Source organism: Mirounga angustirostris, unplaced genomic scaffold (genome assembly GCF_029215605.1).
Source record: "Mirounga angustirostris isolate CCGP_5_RB_7025 unplaced genomic scaffold, mMirAng1.0.hap1 SCAF_5, whole genome shotgun sequence".
Taxonomy (NCBI): domain Eukaryota; kingdom Metazoa; phylum Chordata; class Mammalia; order Carnivora; family Phocidae; genus Mirounga; species Mirounga angustirostris.
Genome location: NW_026991713.1, coordinates 84,734,719 through 84,750,503, shown reverse-complemented (window position 1 = coordinate 84,750,503; position 15,785 = coordinate 84,734,719). Strand labels below are relative to the sequence as shown.

General features: G+C 36.6%; 1 protein-coding gene across 1 annotated transcript in view; it reads left to right on the top strand.

Moving 5' to 3' along the window:
* The window catches only part of SLCO1C1 (solute carrier organic anion transporter family member 1C1), a 73,259-nt gene that overhangs the window by 44,333 nt on the left and 13,141 nt on the right, over positions 1–15,785 (top strand). The window contains exons 10-13 of the mRNA XM_045873782.3: positions 993–1,238; positions 2,256–2,420; positions 10,973–11,168; positions 15,228–15,393. Coding sequence (XP_045729738.1) covers positions 993–1,238; positions 2,256–2,420; positions 10,973–11,168; positions 15,228–15,393 — 773 coding nt within the window. The remainder of the gene's footprint in view (positions 1–992; positions 1,239–2,255; positions 2,421–10,972; positions 11,169–15,227; positions 15,394–15,785) is intronic.

Here is a 15,785-nt window from a genome sequence, read left to right as displayed (position 1 = left end):
TTTACCAAGTATAATGTGGCAATTGGGCCTAGTTGTCAAAGGATATGTGTTTATTTCATTGTTCTCACAGAGTGCCGTGGAGGTAGATCTATCATATGTTTTATGGGTTCTTATATAGAAAAGAAGAAAAAAACACTTGATTTGGTTCAAAAAACTGCATCACTACTTACCTTTTCGTCAAATAAGAAATGGTGTCAAAGATAAAGTTTTGATGATGAATAAGACATTAACATTTTATTTATATATACAAATCTTGCTTCAGACCTAGATTAGCTCTGAAGTATTACTGTCATTTAGTGACTAACATTCTGAATGTTTTAGACTAGATTGGGACCAGAGGGTGTAGGATATAACTCTTTCTTTGAGAAAAATCTTGGACAGACATTCAATATGTGGACCAGATGCAAGTGGTGCTTATGTGGGGGAGTTGGCAAAAGGCTTAGAGCCCCCATAATTCTCCCTCATAAGGTGCTTGCTTCCTGTCATGGGCCAGGGGGTCCCTCTGCAGAACCCCCAGGGCAAAGTAAGACCCCCTCCCCCAGGATTTAGACTCTATATTTTAAATGTAAGGAACAAATGAAGAAAAGCATCATGGGGCGCCTGGGTGGCTCAGTTGCTTAAGCGACTGCCTTTGGCTCAGGTCATGATCCCGGAGTCCTGGGATCGAGTCCCACATCGGGCTCCCAGCTCAGTGGGGAGCCTGCTTCTCCTTCTGACCCTATCCCCTCTCATGCTGTTTCTCTCTCTCAAATAAATAAATAAATAATTAAAAAAAAAAAGAAAGAAAAGCATCATGTTCTAGAAAAAAAGCACCATGTTTCCCTCAAAAAGCAAGATGATGATAATGTTCAGACTAGAAAGTTATCATGCATGAATTATTAGGTATTTTTATGATGTGATAGAGCTGATGCTAGGATTTTTTAAAAAATAAGCTTATTTCAACTCACTGGCTTTGCTGTATATGCTATTTAGCCATCCTCTCTGTCTTTCAGATCATGTAACCATTACTCCAAAGGATCCGCAGTGGGTAGGAGCCTGGTGGCTGGGTTACCTAATAGCAGGAATTGTAAGTCTTCTTGCAGCTCTGCCTTTCTGGTGTTTACCAAAGAGTCTGCCGAGACCCCGAAGTAGAGAGGATTCCAATTCCTCCTCTGAAAAATCCAAGTTTATTATGGATGATCATACAGAATACCAAACACCTCTTGGAGAAAAGTCAAAAATAATGGAAATGGCAAGAGGTGAGCCAGATTCTCCTTGATTTTGAAGCACTTTCAGTTTTCCTGTCGAGATTCTGTAAGGGATATATAAATAATACCCCTCTCTCCCCATCATTTGTTCAGAAAAATTGAGAAACTATACAGGAAGCAGAATTGAAGATTACAAAGTCAGCTTTATTACTGGAGAGGGATTAAAGATCATGACCCAAAGTTTTGGTAACATTCCTTGCTGACATTCCCACCCTTACACTACAGGTTAGACCTGGCAATGGCTCCTATCTGGGATTGCTGCTTCGCATCAGTCTGGGTGGACAGAAAAGAGTGCATCTTCAGAGCTTGTGGCCTTTTAACAGATGAGATTCAGTCATTTGACAAATGTGTCAGTGCATGCTTCCCACTGTTGATCAAAGGAGTGAGTGTGGTGCAGGGCACAAGGCCAGACATATTAACATGAATTCCTTTCACATGGAAAAAGAGTGGCCATGAGAAAGAATGGTCCCCCTCAGTTGGGCCAAGCAAGCAATATTTACAGAAAAATCTTCACATTTCAAACTCTTCAGCTGCATAATAGGAAGAAGGGAGAATGCCAAAGCTCATTTCTTACATTAAGTTCATTAAATTAAACGGAGATAATGTTCATGTTTTTTTCTCTGTGACCATGACGCAAGTTTGAAGAGGAGAGACCAGAAAACTGAAGTTCTAGGTGTCCTACCAATGACTTTCAGCTCCACAGGGAGAGAGTATTCTTGTCCCTCTTTCCTTCTACCCATATCATTGGGAGGAACATGTGTCTGTCTGACTCACACCTCTAAGTGTAATCTAAATTATATGCCTGTAGAAGCTAGTGCCTGTGTCTAGATATGAACCTGACAGATCTCAGCCTTGACGTGTGCCAATGCTTCATATCCATAGTGTATATGGGCACCACGCTCTAACTGTGGCAGTGGGACTCGGCCAGCTCTGCCCTGGTGCCAAGGCTGTGTCTTCTGCTAAGGGTAGTGCTGTCTTTAATTACTCCATGTTATTTTTGTCTTACAGATTTTCTTCCATCGCTGAAGAATCTCCTTGGAAATCCACTGTACTTGTTATATTTGTGTGCCAGCACCGTTCAGTTCAATTCTTTGTTTGGCATGGTGACCTATAAACCCAAGTACATTGAGCAGCAGTATGGGCAGTCATCCTCTAAGGCCAACTTTGTTATCGGTATGCTCACCTGTCCTTCACGCTTGCCAGTAGGCACTATCAGCTGCATCTTGTTAACCCTTAGGCATTTAGGCATTCTCATGTTTAGACTGAAGGTGATTTATGACATTTTAGATATGAAGTCAAAAAGTGAGTGAAAAAAATCTAGCAGAGTGAAAAAAATCCAGTTAAAATACTGAGGTTGTCTGTGGTACAATTTTGCAGCAAGAATTATTCACAACTGTAAGTGAGTGACCTTAAGAATATTATGTAAACCGAACGTGCATTTTATTAGGAGATTGTGATACTGGGTATGTGTCTTTCAAGTGTAACCAAAACTTCCTAACAGTGGCCTTTTTACCTGAACAGTTTCTAGGATCATAAAAAGTGAGTATTCAGAGAGGTTAAAAGGTGTTCATTGCAAAACAAAGTTTGTTTTTGCTCGGAGTTAAAGGACTTTCCTGAGTCCTGGTATTCAGGTTATTTAAAAGGGCTTTGTTTCTAGCATAGCAGATCAGTCAACAATGAAAAAGCTATTGAAGGGCAAAGAAAAGCATGAAGAAATGAATGAAGAAGAACCAGAATGTGCAAATACATGAACATCATGCTCCAAGTAATTGGATACATTTAAAACCTGGATTAGCTCCTTTAGTCCATGAGAACATCATTTTTTTTTTTTTTTTACTGTTGTAGGACCATCTTTTTTTTTTTTCTTATGTTAATCCCCATACATTACATCATTAGTTTTAGATGAAGTGTTCCATGATTCATTGTTTGTGCACAACACCCAGTGCTCCATGCAGAATGTGCCCTCCTCAATACCCACCACCAGGCTAACCCATCCTCCCACCCCCCTCCCCTCTAGAACCCTCAGTTTGTTTTTCAGAGTCTATCGCATGAGAACATCATTTAATGCTTCTGTTTAAAGGCATATTTTATTCCTTGGGACATATTCCTTAATGGTAGGAAAATCCAAAGATTTAAAAACATTTCTTCTTCATAAAATATTTTAAAATTGTTCTATGTCTCGGTCTCTGGAAGAGGCCTCTGAGCTTATTTCAGAATCTATAACTGTCCTGTAAGAATCCTGGTTAATGGACACTTAGTAGGTGCTAATTTAATTGACTATTCAGACTGTTCTGCTAAATTATAGATATTAAAGCTCTACCACTCAACTTTTACTTTCAACATTAATTGGTTCAAATTGATTTAATTGTATGATTTAATGGTTGACCTGAAGAAACATTTTAGGTTTCATTCCCCCAAAACCCCCTCCATGCCAATCAGTGCTTTATACTGACTTTAACAAGAATAGAAGAGAAATAAAAGCTTAGGAGACATTCTTTTTATTTTATTGCAAAATCTCCTTTGTGTTTATTGAGCTATAACTTACAAACAATAGTTAACTCTACAGCGCCTAAATGTGTAGCTCAGCTGGATAAATGTTAAGACAAAAATCTGTATAGTAACTATCAGCTAGAACATGGAACTCATTTCAGAACCACAGAGGGCTCCCTCAAACCTCCTCCTGTTCCATACACTTGCCCAATGCTAATAATTATCCTGAACTTTGTCATCACAGGTCAGCCTTGCTGGTTTTTGAACTTTATACAAATGGAATAGTATGCTATGTACTCTTTTGTATCTAGCTGATTTCAGTCAAAGTGAAACCTATGAGATTATTCATGTTGTGTATAACAGTTTGATCTTTTCCATTGCTGTGTCATATCCTATCACATGAATATACCACAGTTTATTCATTTTATTGTTGGTGGGCATTTGGGTTGTTTTCTGCTTTTGACTATTATAAATAACACTGCATGACCATTCTATTTGTATTTTGGTGGTTGTATACACAACGTTTTTCTTGGCTGTATCTTGGAGCAGAATTGCTGGGCCATAGGAAGTATGTATATTTAGAACCAGTGAATATAACCAAAACATTTACAATAGGGTTGTGTAAATTTATACTCACACTAGAAGTATAAGAACGTTCCAGTTGCTCCACATCTCTATCACACTTAGTATTGTCAGTCTTTTTCATTGTAATCCTTCTTATGGGGTGTGGTGATATCTTACAGTTTATTTGCATTTAACTGATAACTAATGATGTTGAGCACTTTTTTGCAGGCTTGTTGGTTACTTCAACATTCTCTATTGTCAATTATGTTCAAATTGTTTGCCTGTCTCTCTTGAGCTGTCTCTTTTTTTATTGATTTGTAGGGGTAGGTACTTCTTTCTTGATACAAGTTCTTTATTGAATATATGTATTATAACTATTTTCTCACAGACTTCAGTTCTTCTTTTCATTCCCCTAATGGTAAGCTGCTTATTTTTAAGCAAGTCCATTTTCCAGTCTTTTTCTTTCTCATTAGTGCTATCTTATTGCCTGTTTTAAGAAATTGTCAAAACCGAAGGCCATGAAAATGTTTTCCTAATATTTCTACTAGTAGCCTAAGTGTTTTAACTTTCACATTTAGGTTATAATACATTTCAGGTAGTGTATTGTTTTTAAAGATTTTATTTATTTGAGAGAGAGAAAGCACAAGCGGGGGGCGGGGGGATGAGGGAGAGGGAGAAGCAGATTCCTCACTAAGCAGGGAGCTGGATGCAGATTTTGATCCCAGGATCCTGGGATCATGACCCCAGTGGAAGGCAGATGCTTAACTGACTGAGCCACCCAGGTGACTCTGGTTATCATACATTTCAATTTTTTTTTTTTTGGTATAATGTGAAGGAAAAGGTCAAGGTTCATTATCAAAATGAAAAAGCCATCTTTTCCCCCATGAATTGCAATGAAGTGACACATCTTTAAGTGTATGTTTATTTCTTATTATTCAACATGTGCATAACACTTAGAGTTTGAGGGCATTTGATTTTGGTGTCACTAGAATGATAAATACATTTTTAATTTCAAATTAAAAACATTTATTTCATAAAGGAAAATTAAGAGCATTGTTTGGGGAAAGGTATTTATAATAGAAAATGAGATTATATGTAATCTCATTCCTTTATTGGGTAGATAATAAATGAAACACTTTTGCCATAAAATTATTCTTAAGGAAAATTAGCACAGATGAAAGAACTTGAAATTCTGAGAGATTCAGTGGCCTGCCTAATTGCATACATACATTATGATGTAGCCAGGAATAAAATTAATTCCCCTGAGTTATATTTCCTCTCTGGACATAATTATTTTTGGAAAACTGACAAGAAGAATCTAATAATTCTTTTTTAAGTTATGGGCAGTTGATTTCTTTTAACCATAATCCTTCTCTGTACACTCAGATGGTCCCTGAGATCCAAGCTCATCATCAGAATTTTTTGACTCCTCTATCAAAGTTTGCCTAAAATTCTGATTCCTCATAATTTCTATCATGTCATGTCTATGGATAATTCAAGTACTTTTGTGAGAGATAAGTAATAGTGTCTAATGATTTCAATCATTACAACTAGGATTCTTTCCTGAATGTATCTTGGTTTCACATTAATTAAGTATGGAAAAAAAGCACAGTAAGAGTAAGTGGGAAAATGAGTCAATACCCATAACACTTATTTTGATTATCTTTAGAATGGTGAAAACAAATGCATCATTAGGTTAAAATAGAGATTAAATAAGACCTATAAAATGCATTGTAAGTGTATACAGCTGTCATTCAATAAATACTCTTCTCTCACTTCTTTCTCTTCTTCTATCATACTTCTCTCCCTTTTTCTCCTTCATTTTTTTGGGGGTGAGGTGGGGGAGGCTACAAAGAATGATCCTTTCTGTGATGAAATAAGGGAGAGAAGCACGACGAAAGCACATTTCCCCTCTGCTCTCAGAGAAGACATTTGACATGACATGGTGGAAAGCATAAACAAATTTTCCTTGTGTTCAAGGGCCAGTTGTTACAATGATGATTTATTTTTGCTGTACATGTTTTGCTATGTTGGCCATATTTCTAAAGTTTAGAAATAATATTTTCTCATGTTAGCTACTTTAATTTTGCAAAGAAAATTAAAGAAAAATAAGCAACAAAAATGTTTCATATTCAGGGACTAGGAGGCATATGGCAAAATGATTTTGCTTTTTTGAGTGTGTGGGGTTTTTTTTCCCCATTGCAATTTCCACTGGATGAAGTTTAGATAGCTGAATTTTTCTCCTCTTTTAAAGCTTCTTCTATCACTGTTAAGTTATGTGAAAATGATCTTATGTTTTGTTTCCCTCTTAATACACAGATTACAATTATTTAGTCATTTTTCTTAATTTCTTGGAGTTTTTTTTTATTAAGACAATACCTAGTGGACATGATACATTGACATTGTCTCTCATTGACAACAATGATTATCATTCTCCATTCTTGCAGAAGTTACAAATAAGGAAAAGTTATGATAATTATTTGGGGAAAGTTGCTTATTAATAGAAAACATTAATTTTTGTGGCTAAGCTAGCAGAGCAAATTATGTGTTACGATGTGTTCTAGAATTAGGTCAAGTTATATTAAGTTATATTAAAAATCTGTGAGATAATGGAAAACAATCTTAGTTTGTGAGGAAAAAAATACTTTTATTATACCCAAGAAAGATGGCTAAGTTTACTTCTTTGTCTACACCCAATTGGCTACATGAGTGTGAAAAATCCCATAAATCTTTCCCTGCATTTCTCTCTCGGTAAAATTCAAATCTTAATATTTATATCTTATAAAATTAGTGTAATATTGTGAAGGTCCATTATTTATTACAGAATTTTTCTTTGCTGGAGAGAAGCTCTAAGTACATCCCAAAGTACTATTATTATTATAACTTATTACCATTTCATTTTAATGACTAAGGCTATCATACATTTTTATGGGAATCAGAGTTCCCAAATTATATTGTAACTGTGCTGTCCATCTTAAAATATTTTACACAAGTTTCATAACTCCTGTTTCGAACAGTAACAAAGAATAAGGTCTTCAGCTTGAATGAGTATACATAAGTAAAACAACATATTTGCTCTTAAATTTCTCCTAGCTTTCCTGTTATTTGAGTAAATATATTAAATTCAAAAGAAGTACATAAAGTAAATTGAAACAAATTGTGGATGCTGGTGTAAATTACAACTTGGAATATTTAGATGGTAAACGTTTTAAGAACAGCACATTTTACGGTGTGAGTGAAAAAAAGTGTGTAATGAAGAAATCAGAGTGAAATTTCTACTTCATTAGCTGACTTAAAAGTGCCTCGGGTGAAAGAAGAGAAGATTTGGGAGGAAACATCATTTAATGTTTAGGAAATCTGCTATCAACTCAACTTGGCCCAGCATAGATAGCTTACAGATCCTAGGGAATTTGAAAGGGGGAATCAAGCTGACAGTATATTTGAAATGTACTACTACTGTTTTACGGAATCATGTTATAATTCATTTATCTTGAAATAGGAAAGTAAAATATCCAGGAGAAATGTTATACATGGATAAACTAAAGTTTAGTCGTTTAGCACATTTTTGTGGAAAACTGCAAGGAGCACAAGATATAATGGTGAGCACAGTTTTTGCTTTGAAGGTGAGCTTGGTAGGTGAGGGGTGCAAACCAGATAAGCTAACAGGTAATTGTGACAAGGACCAAGACTGCGGTCTATGGGACCCTGTACAAGGGCCAGAGGCAGAGGGAGGTGGAAAGGGGCTTCTGATGACCAACTTGTGCACCCTGATGCTAGAGATGTCCTTGGAGGCACCATACAGCTGGTGGAAGCTGTGAGAAGTCTCTAATTATGAGAAGTCCAGAGAACTCTGGAAGAACAAACCTTATCTTGGAGTTAGAAGAAAATCTTCTAGGAGAAGGTGTCAATACCTAAATCAAAAGCAAAAGAATAAGGAGGTGTTAAAAGATGAAAATGTAGAAACAAGGGTGGGGTTTTGAAAGGACGTTGGTCAGATGAAGCAGATATCTTGTGTAGAAAGGACTGGAGGCAAGAGAATACATGAAACTTTCTGGAAGTTTCAAGAGAACACAGGCCTCTAAGAGGAGATCAGTCAAGAGAGGATATTCCTGATTTTTAACATTCTGTACTGAGGGAGCAATACCCATAGAATCATCCCATTTTGATTCTCAGGTTCTTCTAGGCCAGATCAGGATGGGGAAAAGTTAGTGGAAACCCACACAGCATGAAGTTACAAAGGGTATCAAAGGGTATCCTTTGTGCTATGACTCCTTATGTCCCAAGTTTGGATTGGTACTTTACAAAATAAATGAAATTCTAAGCACATTCTCTCAAGGTTTCAATTTAGAACCTAGTTTTCAGAAGATGTGTTTTTTTTACAAACTGCTTTTGGGAGATAGAATTGAAAGAGAGAATAGGACGCAGTCTGCCCTTCTTGTGTAAGTCTTGGGTCTGTGAGAGGGAGATTCAAAGTCAAGTACTATGAATATGTGTATGTAAAAATAGGGACTTAAATGACACACATCAAATCCATGGCAATGGTTAGTTCTTGAGAAGGAAGATGGAATCTGGAACAGAGAAGGAATCTGTCTTATATATCTCCATATTTAAAAATCAGAAAAATTGGGAGAAAATGTTAGCATTTATTAACTCGGGTCATGAGAAGCCAGGTTTGTTATATTATTTTCCATTATATGCTCTCTTTTTAAAAGTAAATAATAATCAGTTTCCTCTTATTTGACATTTGGCTCTTTAGGGGCCCAGGATACATTCATCTCTGCCACTTGCTACAGCCACAAACCTCAGTTTAGCTGGGAAAGAAAAAACTGGCACCTCCTCTTTTTTTTTTATTTCACCAATTTTGTGATCTTGCCCCCTTTGAGGTGGGTTGATTCCTTTTCTTTTCTTTTCTTTTCTTTTTTTACTGTTTGTAAAAATTTTTATAATATTTTTTAATCTTTATAATCCTTTTAATATAATCTTTATATTTTTTAAATTAATTTATTTTTTTGATGTAATGTTCCATGATTCATTGTTTGAGTATAACACCCAGTGCTCCATTCAATACATGCCCTCTTTAATTACCCATCACCAAACTAACCCATCCCCCCACCCCCCTCCCCTCTAGAACCCTCAGTTTGTTTCTCAGAGTCCACAGTCTCTCATGGTTCGTCTGATTTCTAATGTGATCATTTTAATTTTAACATTTACCAATTTAGAATCTAACCAAGAAGTCACCAAAGAGCCACTTTTCCCACCTTTTCTAACACAGACATGTTCCACTCTACCGACCCATCCCAATATTTTCACCTTTGTGAATCTGACAGATTGAAATGCTGGTAACAACTTAATTGAATGATATTTTTGTGCCGTGTATTGTGCTAGGAACTTTTCATGCTAGTCACCTCAGCACTATTTTTGCTCCATATTATAGGTAAGGAAACAGGTTTATAGAAGTTCAGAGAATCACCTGCCATTGCACAGCTATTAACGTGTGGGACTGAGGTCTAAACCAGGTATTTAGGTCTCCAGAGTCCAAGCTCTCAACCACTTTGTTGGATCTCTTCCTAGTGTTGTTTTAAAATCACATTTATTTGATTACTAGTGAGATGGTACATCTATTTATCAAGAATCCTGTGTTCCAAACTCTTTGGAGGAGAGACAGTATAATGTAGTGATTGAAAGCATGAGATTTGGGGCACCTGGGTGGCTCAGATGTTAAGCACTTGCCTTCAGCTCAGGTCATGATCCCAGGGTCCTGGGATGGAGCCCCGCATCAGGCTCCTTGCTCAGCAGGGAGTCTGCTCCTCCCTTGCCCTCTGCCCCTGCTTGTGTTTCCTCTCTCACTGTGTCTCTCTCTGTCAAATAAATAAAATCTTAAAAAAAAAAAAAGAAAAGCATGAGATTTGACATCAACTCTATATTGTCAAATCTGGCTTTAACACTTACTAACCATGACCATGAATAAATTGCTGTCTGAAGTGAAAATAACAATATGGCTATCTACTAGGGTTGTGGTGAAGGATAAATGTGAGAGATATATCAAATGCTTACCTGAGTGGTTAGTACATTATAAGCAATTAGTAAATACAAAAAGAGTCAAATAATACATTGTTTTGTTATTGTTGTTTTGTTGTTGTGGTTGTTAGGAAAGATACCAAACTAAGCAACTAAGAATCTATAAAAATAAATTTTGTTTGGGCTAGAAAAAAAGAACCAAAACTGTGTTTTTGTTCCCTGAATTCCATGTATCTATTATTCTCTCATGCATAAACTTAAAGAACATTAACTATCACCTAGTTACCCCTTGCTTGTACCTGTTAATCCTGGGATTAGACCAGAAAGACGTTGACTCATTGATTAATTCAGTGTTTATTGATTTTAAACTCTGTGCTAGACAAGTTAGGCAGACTTCTGAGACTCTCAGTTGTGCTATCATTATCTATAACCTGGACACTTATCAAAATCTCTTGATATGTCAGTAGATAATAGTGAATTAATATTTCTATAACTTAAAATGACCAACCAGTCTAATAACTTGTCAGGAACTATTATATAGTTTTGTATAATCTCTTAGAAAGTTTATGTCAGTACACTCAGACTTCTTTTAGAGATTCACAAAATTATATATATATATATATTTTGTTGTTGTTGTTGTTGTTGTTCCTCAGGGCTCATCAACATACCTGCAGTGGCCTTTGGAATATTCTCTGGGGGGATAGTTATGAAAAAATTCAGAATCAGTGTGTATGGAGCTGCAAAACTCTACTTGGGATCATCTGTTCTTGGGTACCTCCTGTTCCTTTCCCTGTTTGCACTGGGCTGTGAAAATTCTGATGTGGCAGGACTAACTGTCTCCTACCAAGGGTAGGTTCACTCATTAAGTAATCTGAGGTGATTGGCTTGTTTAATCAAATTAATTATTGATAGAGTTTCAAATTAAGATAATTTGATTGTGAACATCGTAAATATGAGAAAGGAATTAAAGTTTTATTGTGGAATAGCTGACAGTACTTTGACATGGGAGCTGTTACTGTCACCAGAATCTGTCATCTCCTTTGATTTTGGTTGCCTAAGAGAAATTATTAAGAATATTGCATCTCTATCTTCGTTATATAAGGCAACCTGACAATGGAAAACACAGACCTTGAATCTTGCCTCTGTCCATCATTAGTGAAGTGACATTGTATAGGTCATTTACTCTAATCAAACCTCAAATTTTTCCACTTTAAAAATAAGAATAATAACTACCTTATAGAATTTTGTAAGATTTAACCAAGATAATATACATGGAAGTGATTAGTACTTTCCTGGCACAAAAGAAATGTGCCATTTGTAAACAATTGTATTTTTTTTTTCTTTGAACACTTGGATAACTGGAAAGGTCTCTGGGCTACTTTTTGTAGTCTTTGTTGTACTCAAATCATGTGAAGTTTCAGGAGAGAATGCTATTCCTCAGCCTGGTGAACCACACAACAGCTCTCTTTAGCTCTTTGCAGTTGGTCAAGAGAATATTTATTGATGTTTTCAGACCTATGCCATCTCGTATGGGGTGGATGACTAGTTTTCTTAGGTTCCAGGGTCTGTCCATCTTAATACAAAGCTGGATCTTGAAGGAACTACCCTGTCTTTTCCTTTCAAGAGTCCTTGCCATCTCTCTACCTCTGAACATGAGTTCCCAGACACAGCTGTCTTCGTTCTTCCACCCAGCTATATATTATCTGTTTAAATTACTCATTGAGCCACTACTGCGTGCCAGGCCTACCACACTAACTGCACTTCGTGACTGTCCAAACTCTGCCTATGGCTCAGAGGCCAATGCTCTTGATCTAATGATCTGTGTCTCTTAGTTTAGCTGCTGCATATTTACTGCTTGCTCTCCAGCTTTCTTCCTGTGCTTCCTTCCATTGTCTTGTCCCCATAGTCCAATCTCCATCACCCTCATTAACCTGGTTTCTCCTGCTCTTAAGTGAGTATTAGTTATACTTTTTACCATCTAAAAAGCCCAAGAAAACTAGAGACTGAAAAGTTTATATACTGTTGCTTCTGGGAGTTACCAGAAGCAGTTACCAGTTACCAGTTAACTGAGTGTAGTAACGTTGCCTTGCTAACCGTCAGCAATGTAGATTAAGGACGTTAGTTGTAAGCAGGAATTGCAAGAAGATTCTGGAGAGAGTAGAAGCCCTCTGCTGTCTTTAATTGTCCCTATGATCCTAATGGTAGGTGGACAGTGGTAAAATTCTTTGTATTTTGCAATTTACAAAACACCATAACTTTCATTATCTCACTTGTATCCTCAAAGCATCTTTATGAGGTAAGTTTTATTATCCTCATTTAAAGGAAACTGAGTTTAGAAAGGTCAACTACCTCTTCAAAGTATAATATTCTTTCTACAACATCATCGTGTCTCTAAGCCAAAAGTAAACACATAGACGGACAACAATGGCAAAGTTTTGAGGTTCATTAAAAGTTTACCCACACAATAAATGATTAAATATTTTTAAACAAGTAAAAGATAATATATTCATTGCATGAGTACTAGCCTTTGAAAGCAGTTGCCTTAAAAGACTACAACTGCATTGCAATAATGCTTTCATCATCTAAAACATTCTAAAACTCCTCTTTTGAAATTGCTTTCCATGTTTTTCAGAATATTCCCAACAATGGCAAAGATTTAACCTTTAAGGGTAGCTTTGCTATTGGAAGCAGCCAAAGAAATGGCAACATCCCTGGAAAAAGCTCTTGCATCCCTACATGACTCTTTTGAAAGCAAAATCCCATTTGAGTATAAATATTCTGACATATTTGATAAAAATTATCTTAAAATTTTAAATAACTCTGCCAACACATCCTTTGTAAAACATATATGCAATTAATTTCTGCTTCAAGATAGTCCTAGATGATAAATTTAACATACTTTTAGTAATATAAAATAATTGGCTTTATAGAATACAATATGCTCCCCAGGGATTATCCTGAGTTGCTTTGTTCCACAAGGCTGTTTTGATTCTGGACATTCAACAGGAACCCTGTAGACAGCTTTAGATATGGTAATGGAAGAAACCTTTCTTCTGGATAATGAGAGTAAGTTTGATGTGAGACAAGAAATTTAGAATCCAGGGGCCTGGAAGAATTCTCATTTTGAAGTTTGTTGCTAATAAACCTTGTGAATTTGAGCCAGTAATTTGCCCACTTTGGACCTGACTTTCCTGATCTGCCGAATGAGAAGTTGGCCTAGATCTCCCCCGAAATTCTTTCAACAGTAACCTTCTGAGATCCCAGTCCTACACTATCCATAGTGGCCTGATTCTAGGCTTTCAAAGGCACTTACTTATACTTTCAGATACTACCAAACAGCCTCAATTAATTTAACAATTAATGCCTTATAGAAGAGAACAGAATGAAATACTCCTATATGACTTCTCAGGAGGCCTAGTTATATCCTTTTATTCTGTCTGGAGACATCTCAGTGGCTTTTATGTTTGAGGTAACCAAATGCATAGCAGTTCTACTAGATGGAATATTCCATCAATTAAGAAATTATAATTGCAATCATTATAGGACATACCTCTTAGAAGGAGGGGCCAAAATGACATTTATTTTCCTCCAGAATAAAATAGTGTTTTACTTTGATTGACTTACCAGAAATCTTGTTTCTTAACCTAGTATGTCCCAAATTGTTCTTGGTGCTGGAGACCCAGGAGTGAATAAAACAAATACTTCCTGCCCTCACTGAGTGTACATGACAATGCACGTGGGGTTTGTTGCTGTTGTTTCAGTTTTAAGTCCCTCAAATGCTTTTGTAAAAAAAAAAAGAGAGAGGAGGAGAATAATCAAGTAAATAAATTCGAAATAATAGAGAAAAAAAAAAAAGAATGATGGAGTGCCAAGGGATGAAAAATAAAGTACAGGTAGAAGAGAAATACCATTGCATAAGTATGCCCTGAAGAGAATAAAGGAATATGAAAGGAACAAGGAGAATAAAAGTAGAAGGATGAGGTCATTCAAGTGAGGGGAAGAAATAGAAGTGAAAGAGAAGGAATTCTGGGAGAGATAAAGGGGGAAGGTAAGACAGAATGACAGGGAGAGAAAAGAGAGAAGACCATCAAAATTATGTAAAGTTAACTGTTAGAGCAGAAAGCCAGCTCCTTAAGGGCAAATATTGTCTCATTCATATTTGTAACTATCTTCTCTCCTCCCAAAGCTAGCACTTAGAAGGCTTCCACAAAATTTTTGAACACATGAACAAATGAATGGTAAGTCATTGAAAAAGCATGTGCAAGAGAATCAGAAAGAATTACCTGAGATATGGAAGAGCTGCATAGAGTGGGAGATTTTGAGACAGAGAAAAGTTAGATGAACTGGCAATGCATTTATTAGTAAGACACAAATAGGATGTGTAGCTCTTCCAAACTGAAGTCTGTTGACATAATGTTGACTACTTGACTGTTTTCTTTCTTTTACTGCACCATCAGCAATGCCCATTCTACTGATGCCGAAACAATTGTGAAGGAAATTTACACGCAAGCACGCATGCTCATGCACACACTGCCTGCAATGCATTTAAGTAATGTCATTAGTTGCTCTAGAAGTTTACTTTTCTGCTTTGTTAGCCACTTTCCTACATCTTTGCATAGAAATGTATTAGAAGATCCTAGAGATCGTCGATTTTAGTAAAAACCATAAACCAAGAACTGGATATTATGTGAAGGTGTAAACTTCTAAAGAAAACTTTCAAGAGAAAGCTTCTTAATAGTAGACTCACATTTAATAATCAGAAACTGGCATTTCTGATGACACTTGTGTTTCCAAAAGGCAAACTCCGTTGGCACTGCCATTTATATTACTCAAGAACACTGATTTTTGAAGATATTAGGGTGCTGCCTGCTAAGAGGTAATATTTTATACTGTTACATTTCTTTTCAGAACCAAACCTGTCTCTTATCATGAACGAGCTCTCTTTTCAGATTGCAACTCAAGATGCAAATGTTCAGAGACAAAATGGGAACCTGTGTGTGGTGAAAATGGAATCACATACGCATCGGCATGTCTTGCTGGTTGTCAAACCTCCACCAGGAGTGGAAAAACTCTTGTAAGGAATCCCTAATGTGTGTGCCTGTGGTGTCTTCTCTACCACGTAACTAACTGCACAGCTCTCTGGGAGCTCAGGGACCAACCCAGAAGCAGACCACACTGGTAGCAGCTCTGGCTCTTACTCTACCCTTGTTCTTTTATATGGATATAGGAAACATCTCCATCGCTAGTGGACTAGAATTGTTTAAACAATTAGGCTAAGAATTAGGATCATGAAACATGCTGGAAGAGACTTGCAATGATGTAGTGAAGTTCTCTCACTTTGCTTGTGAGGAATATTAGCCTCAAATGAGACAGTCTCAGTCATAAGATCATATGATAAGATCTGCATTGGGATCCATTTCTTCTGACCCCAAGGCCAGTGGTACTGGGAGGTTTTAGAGACAGGAC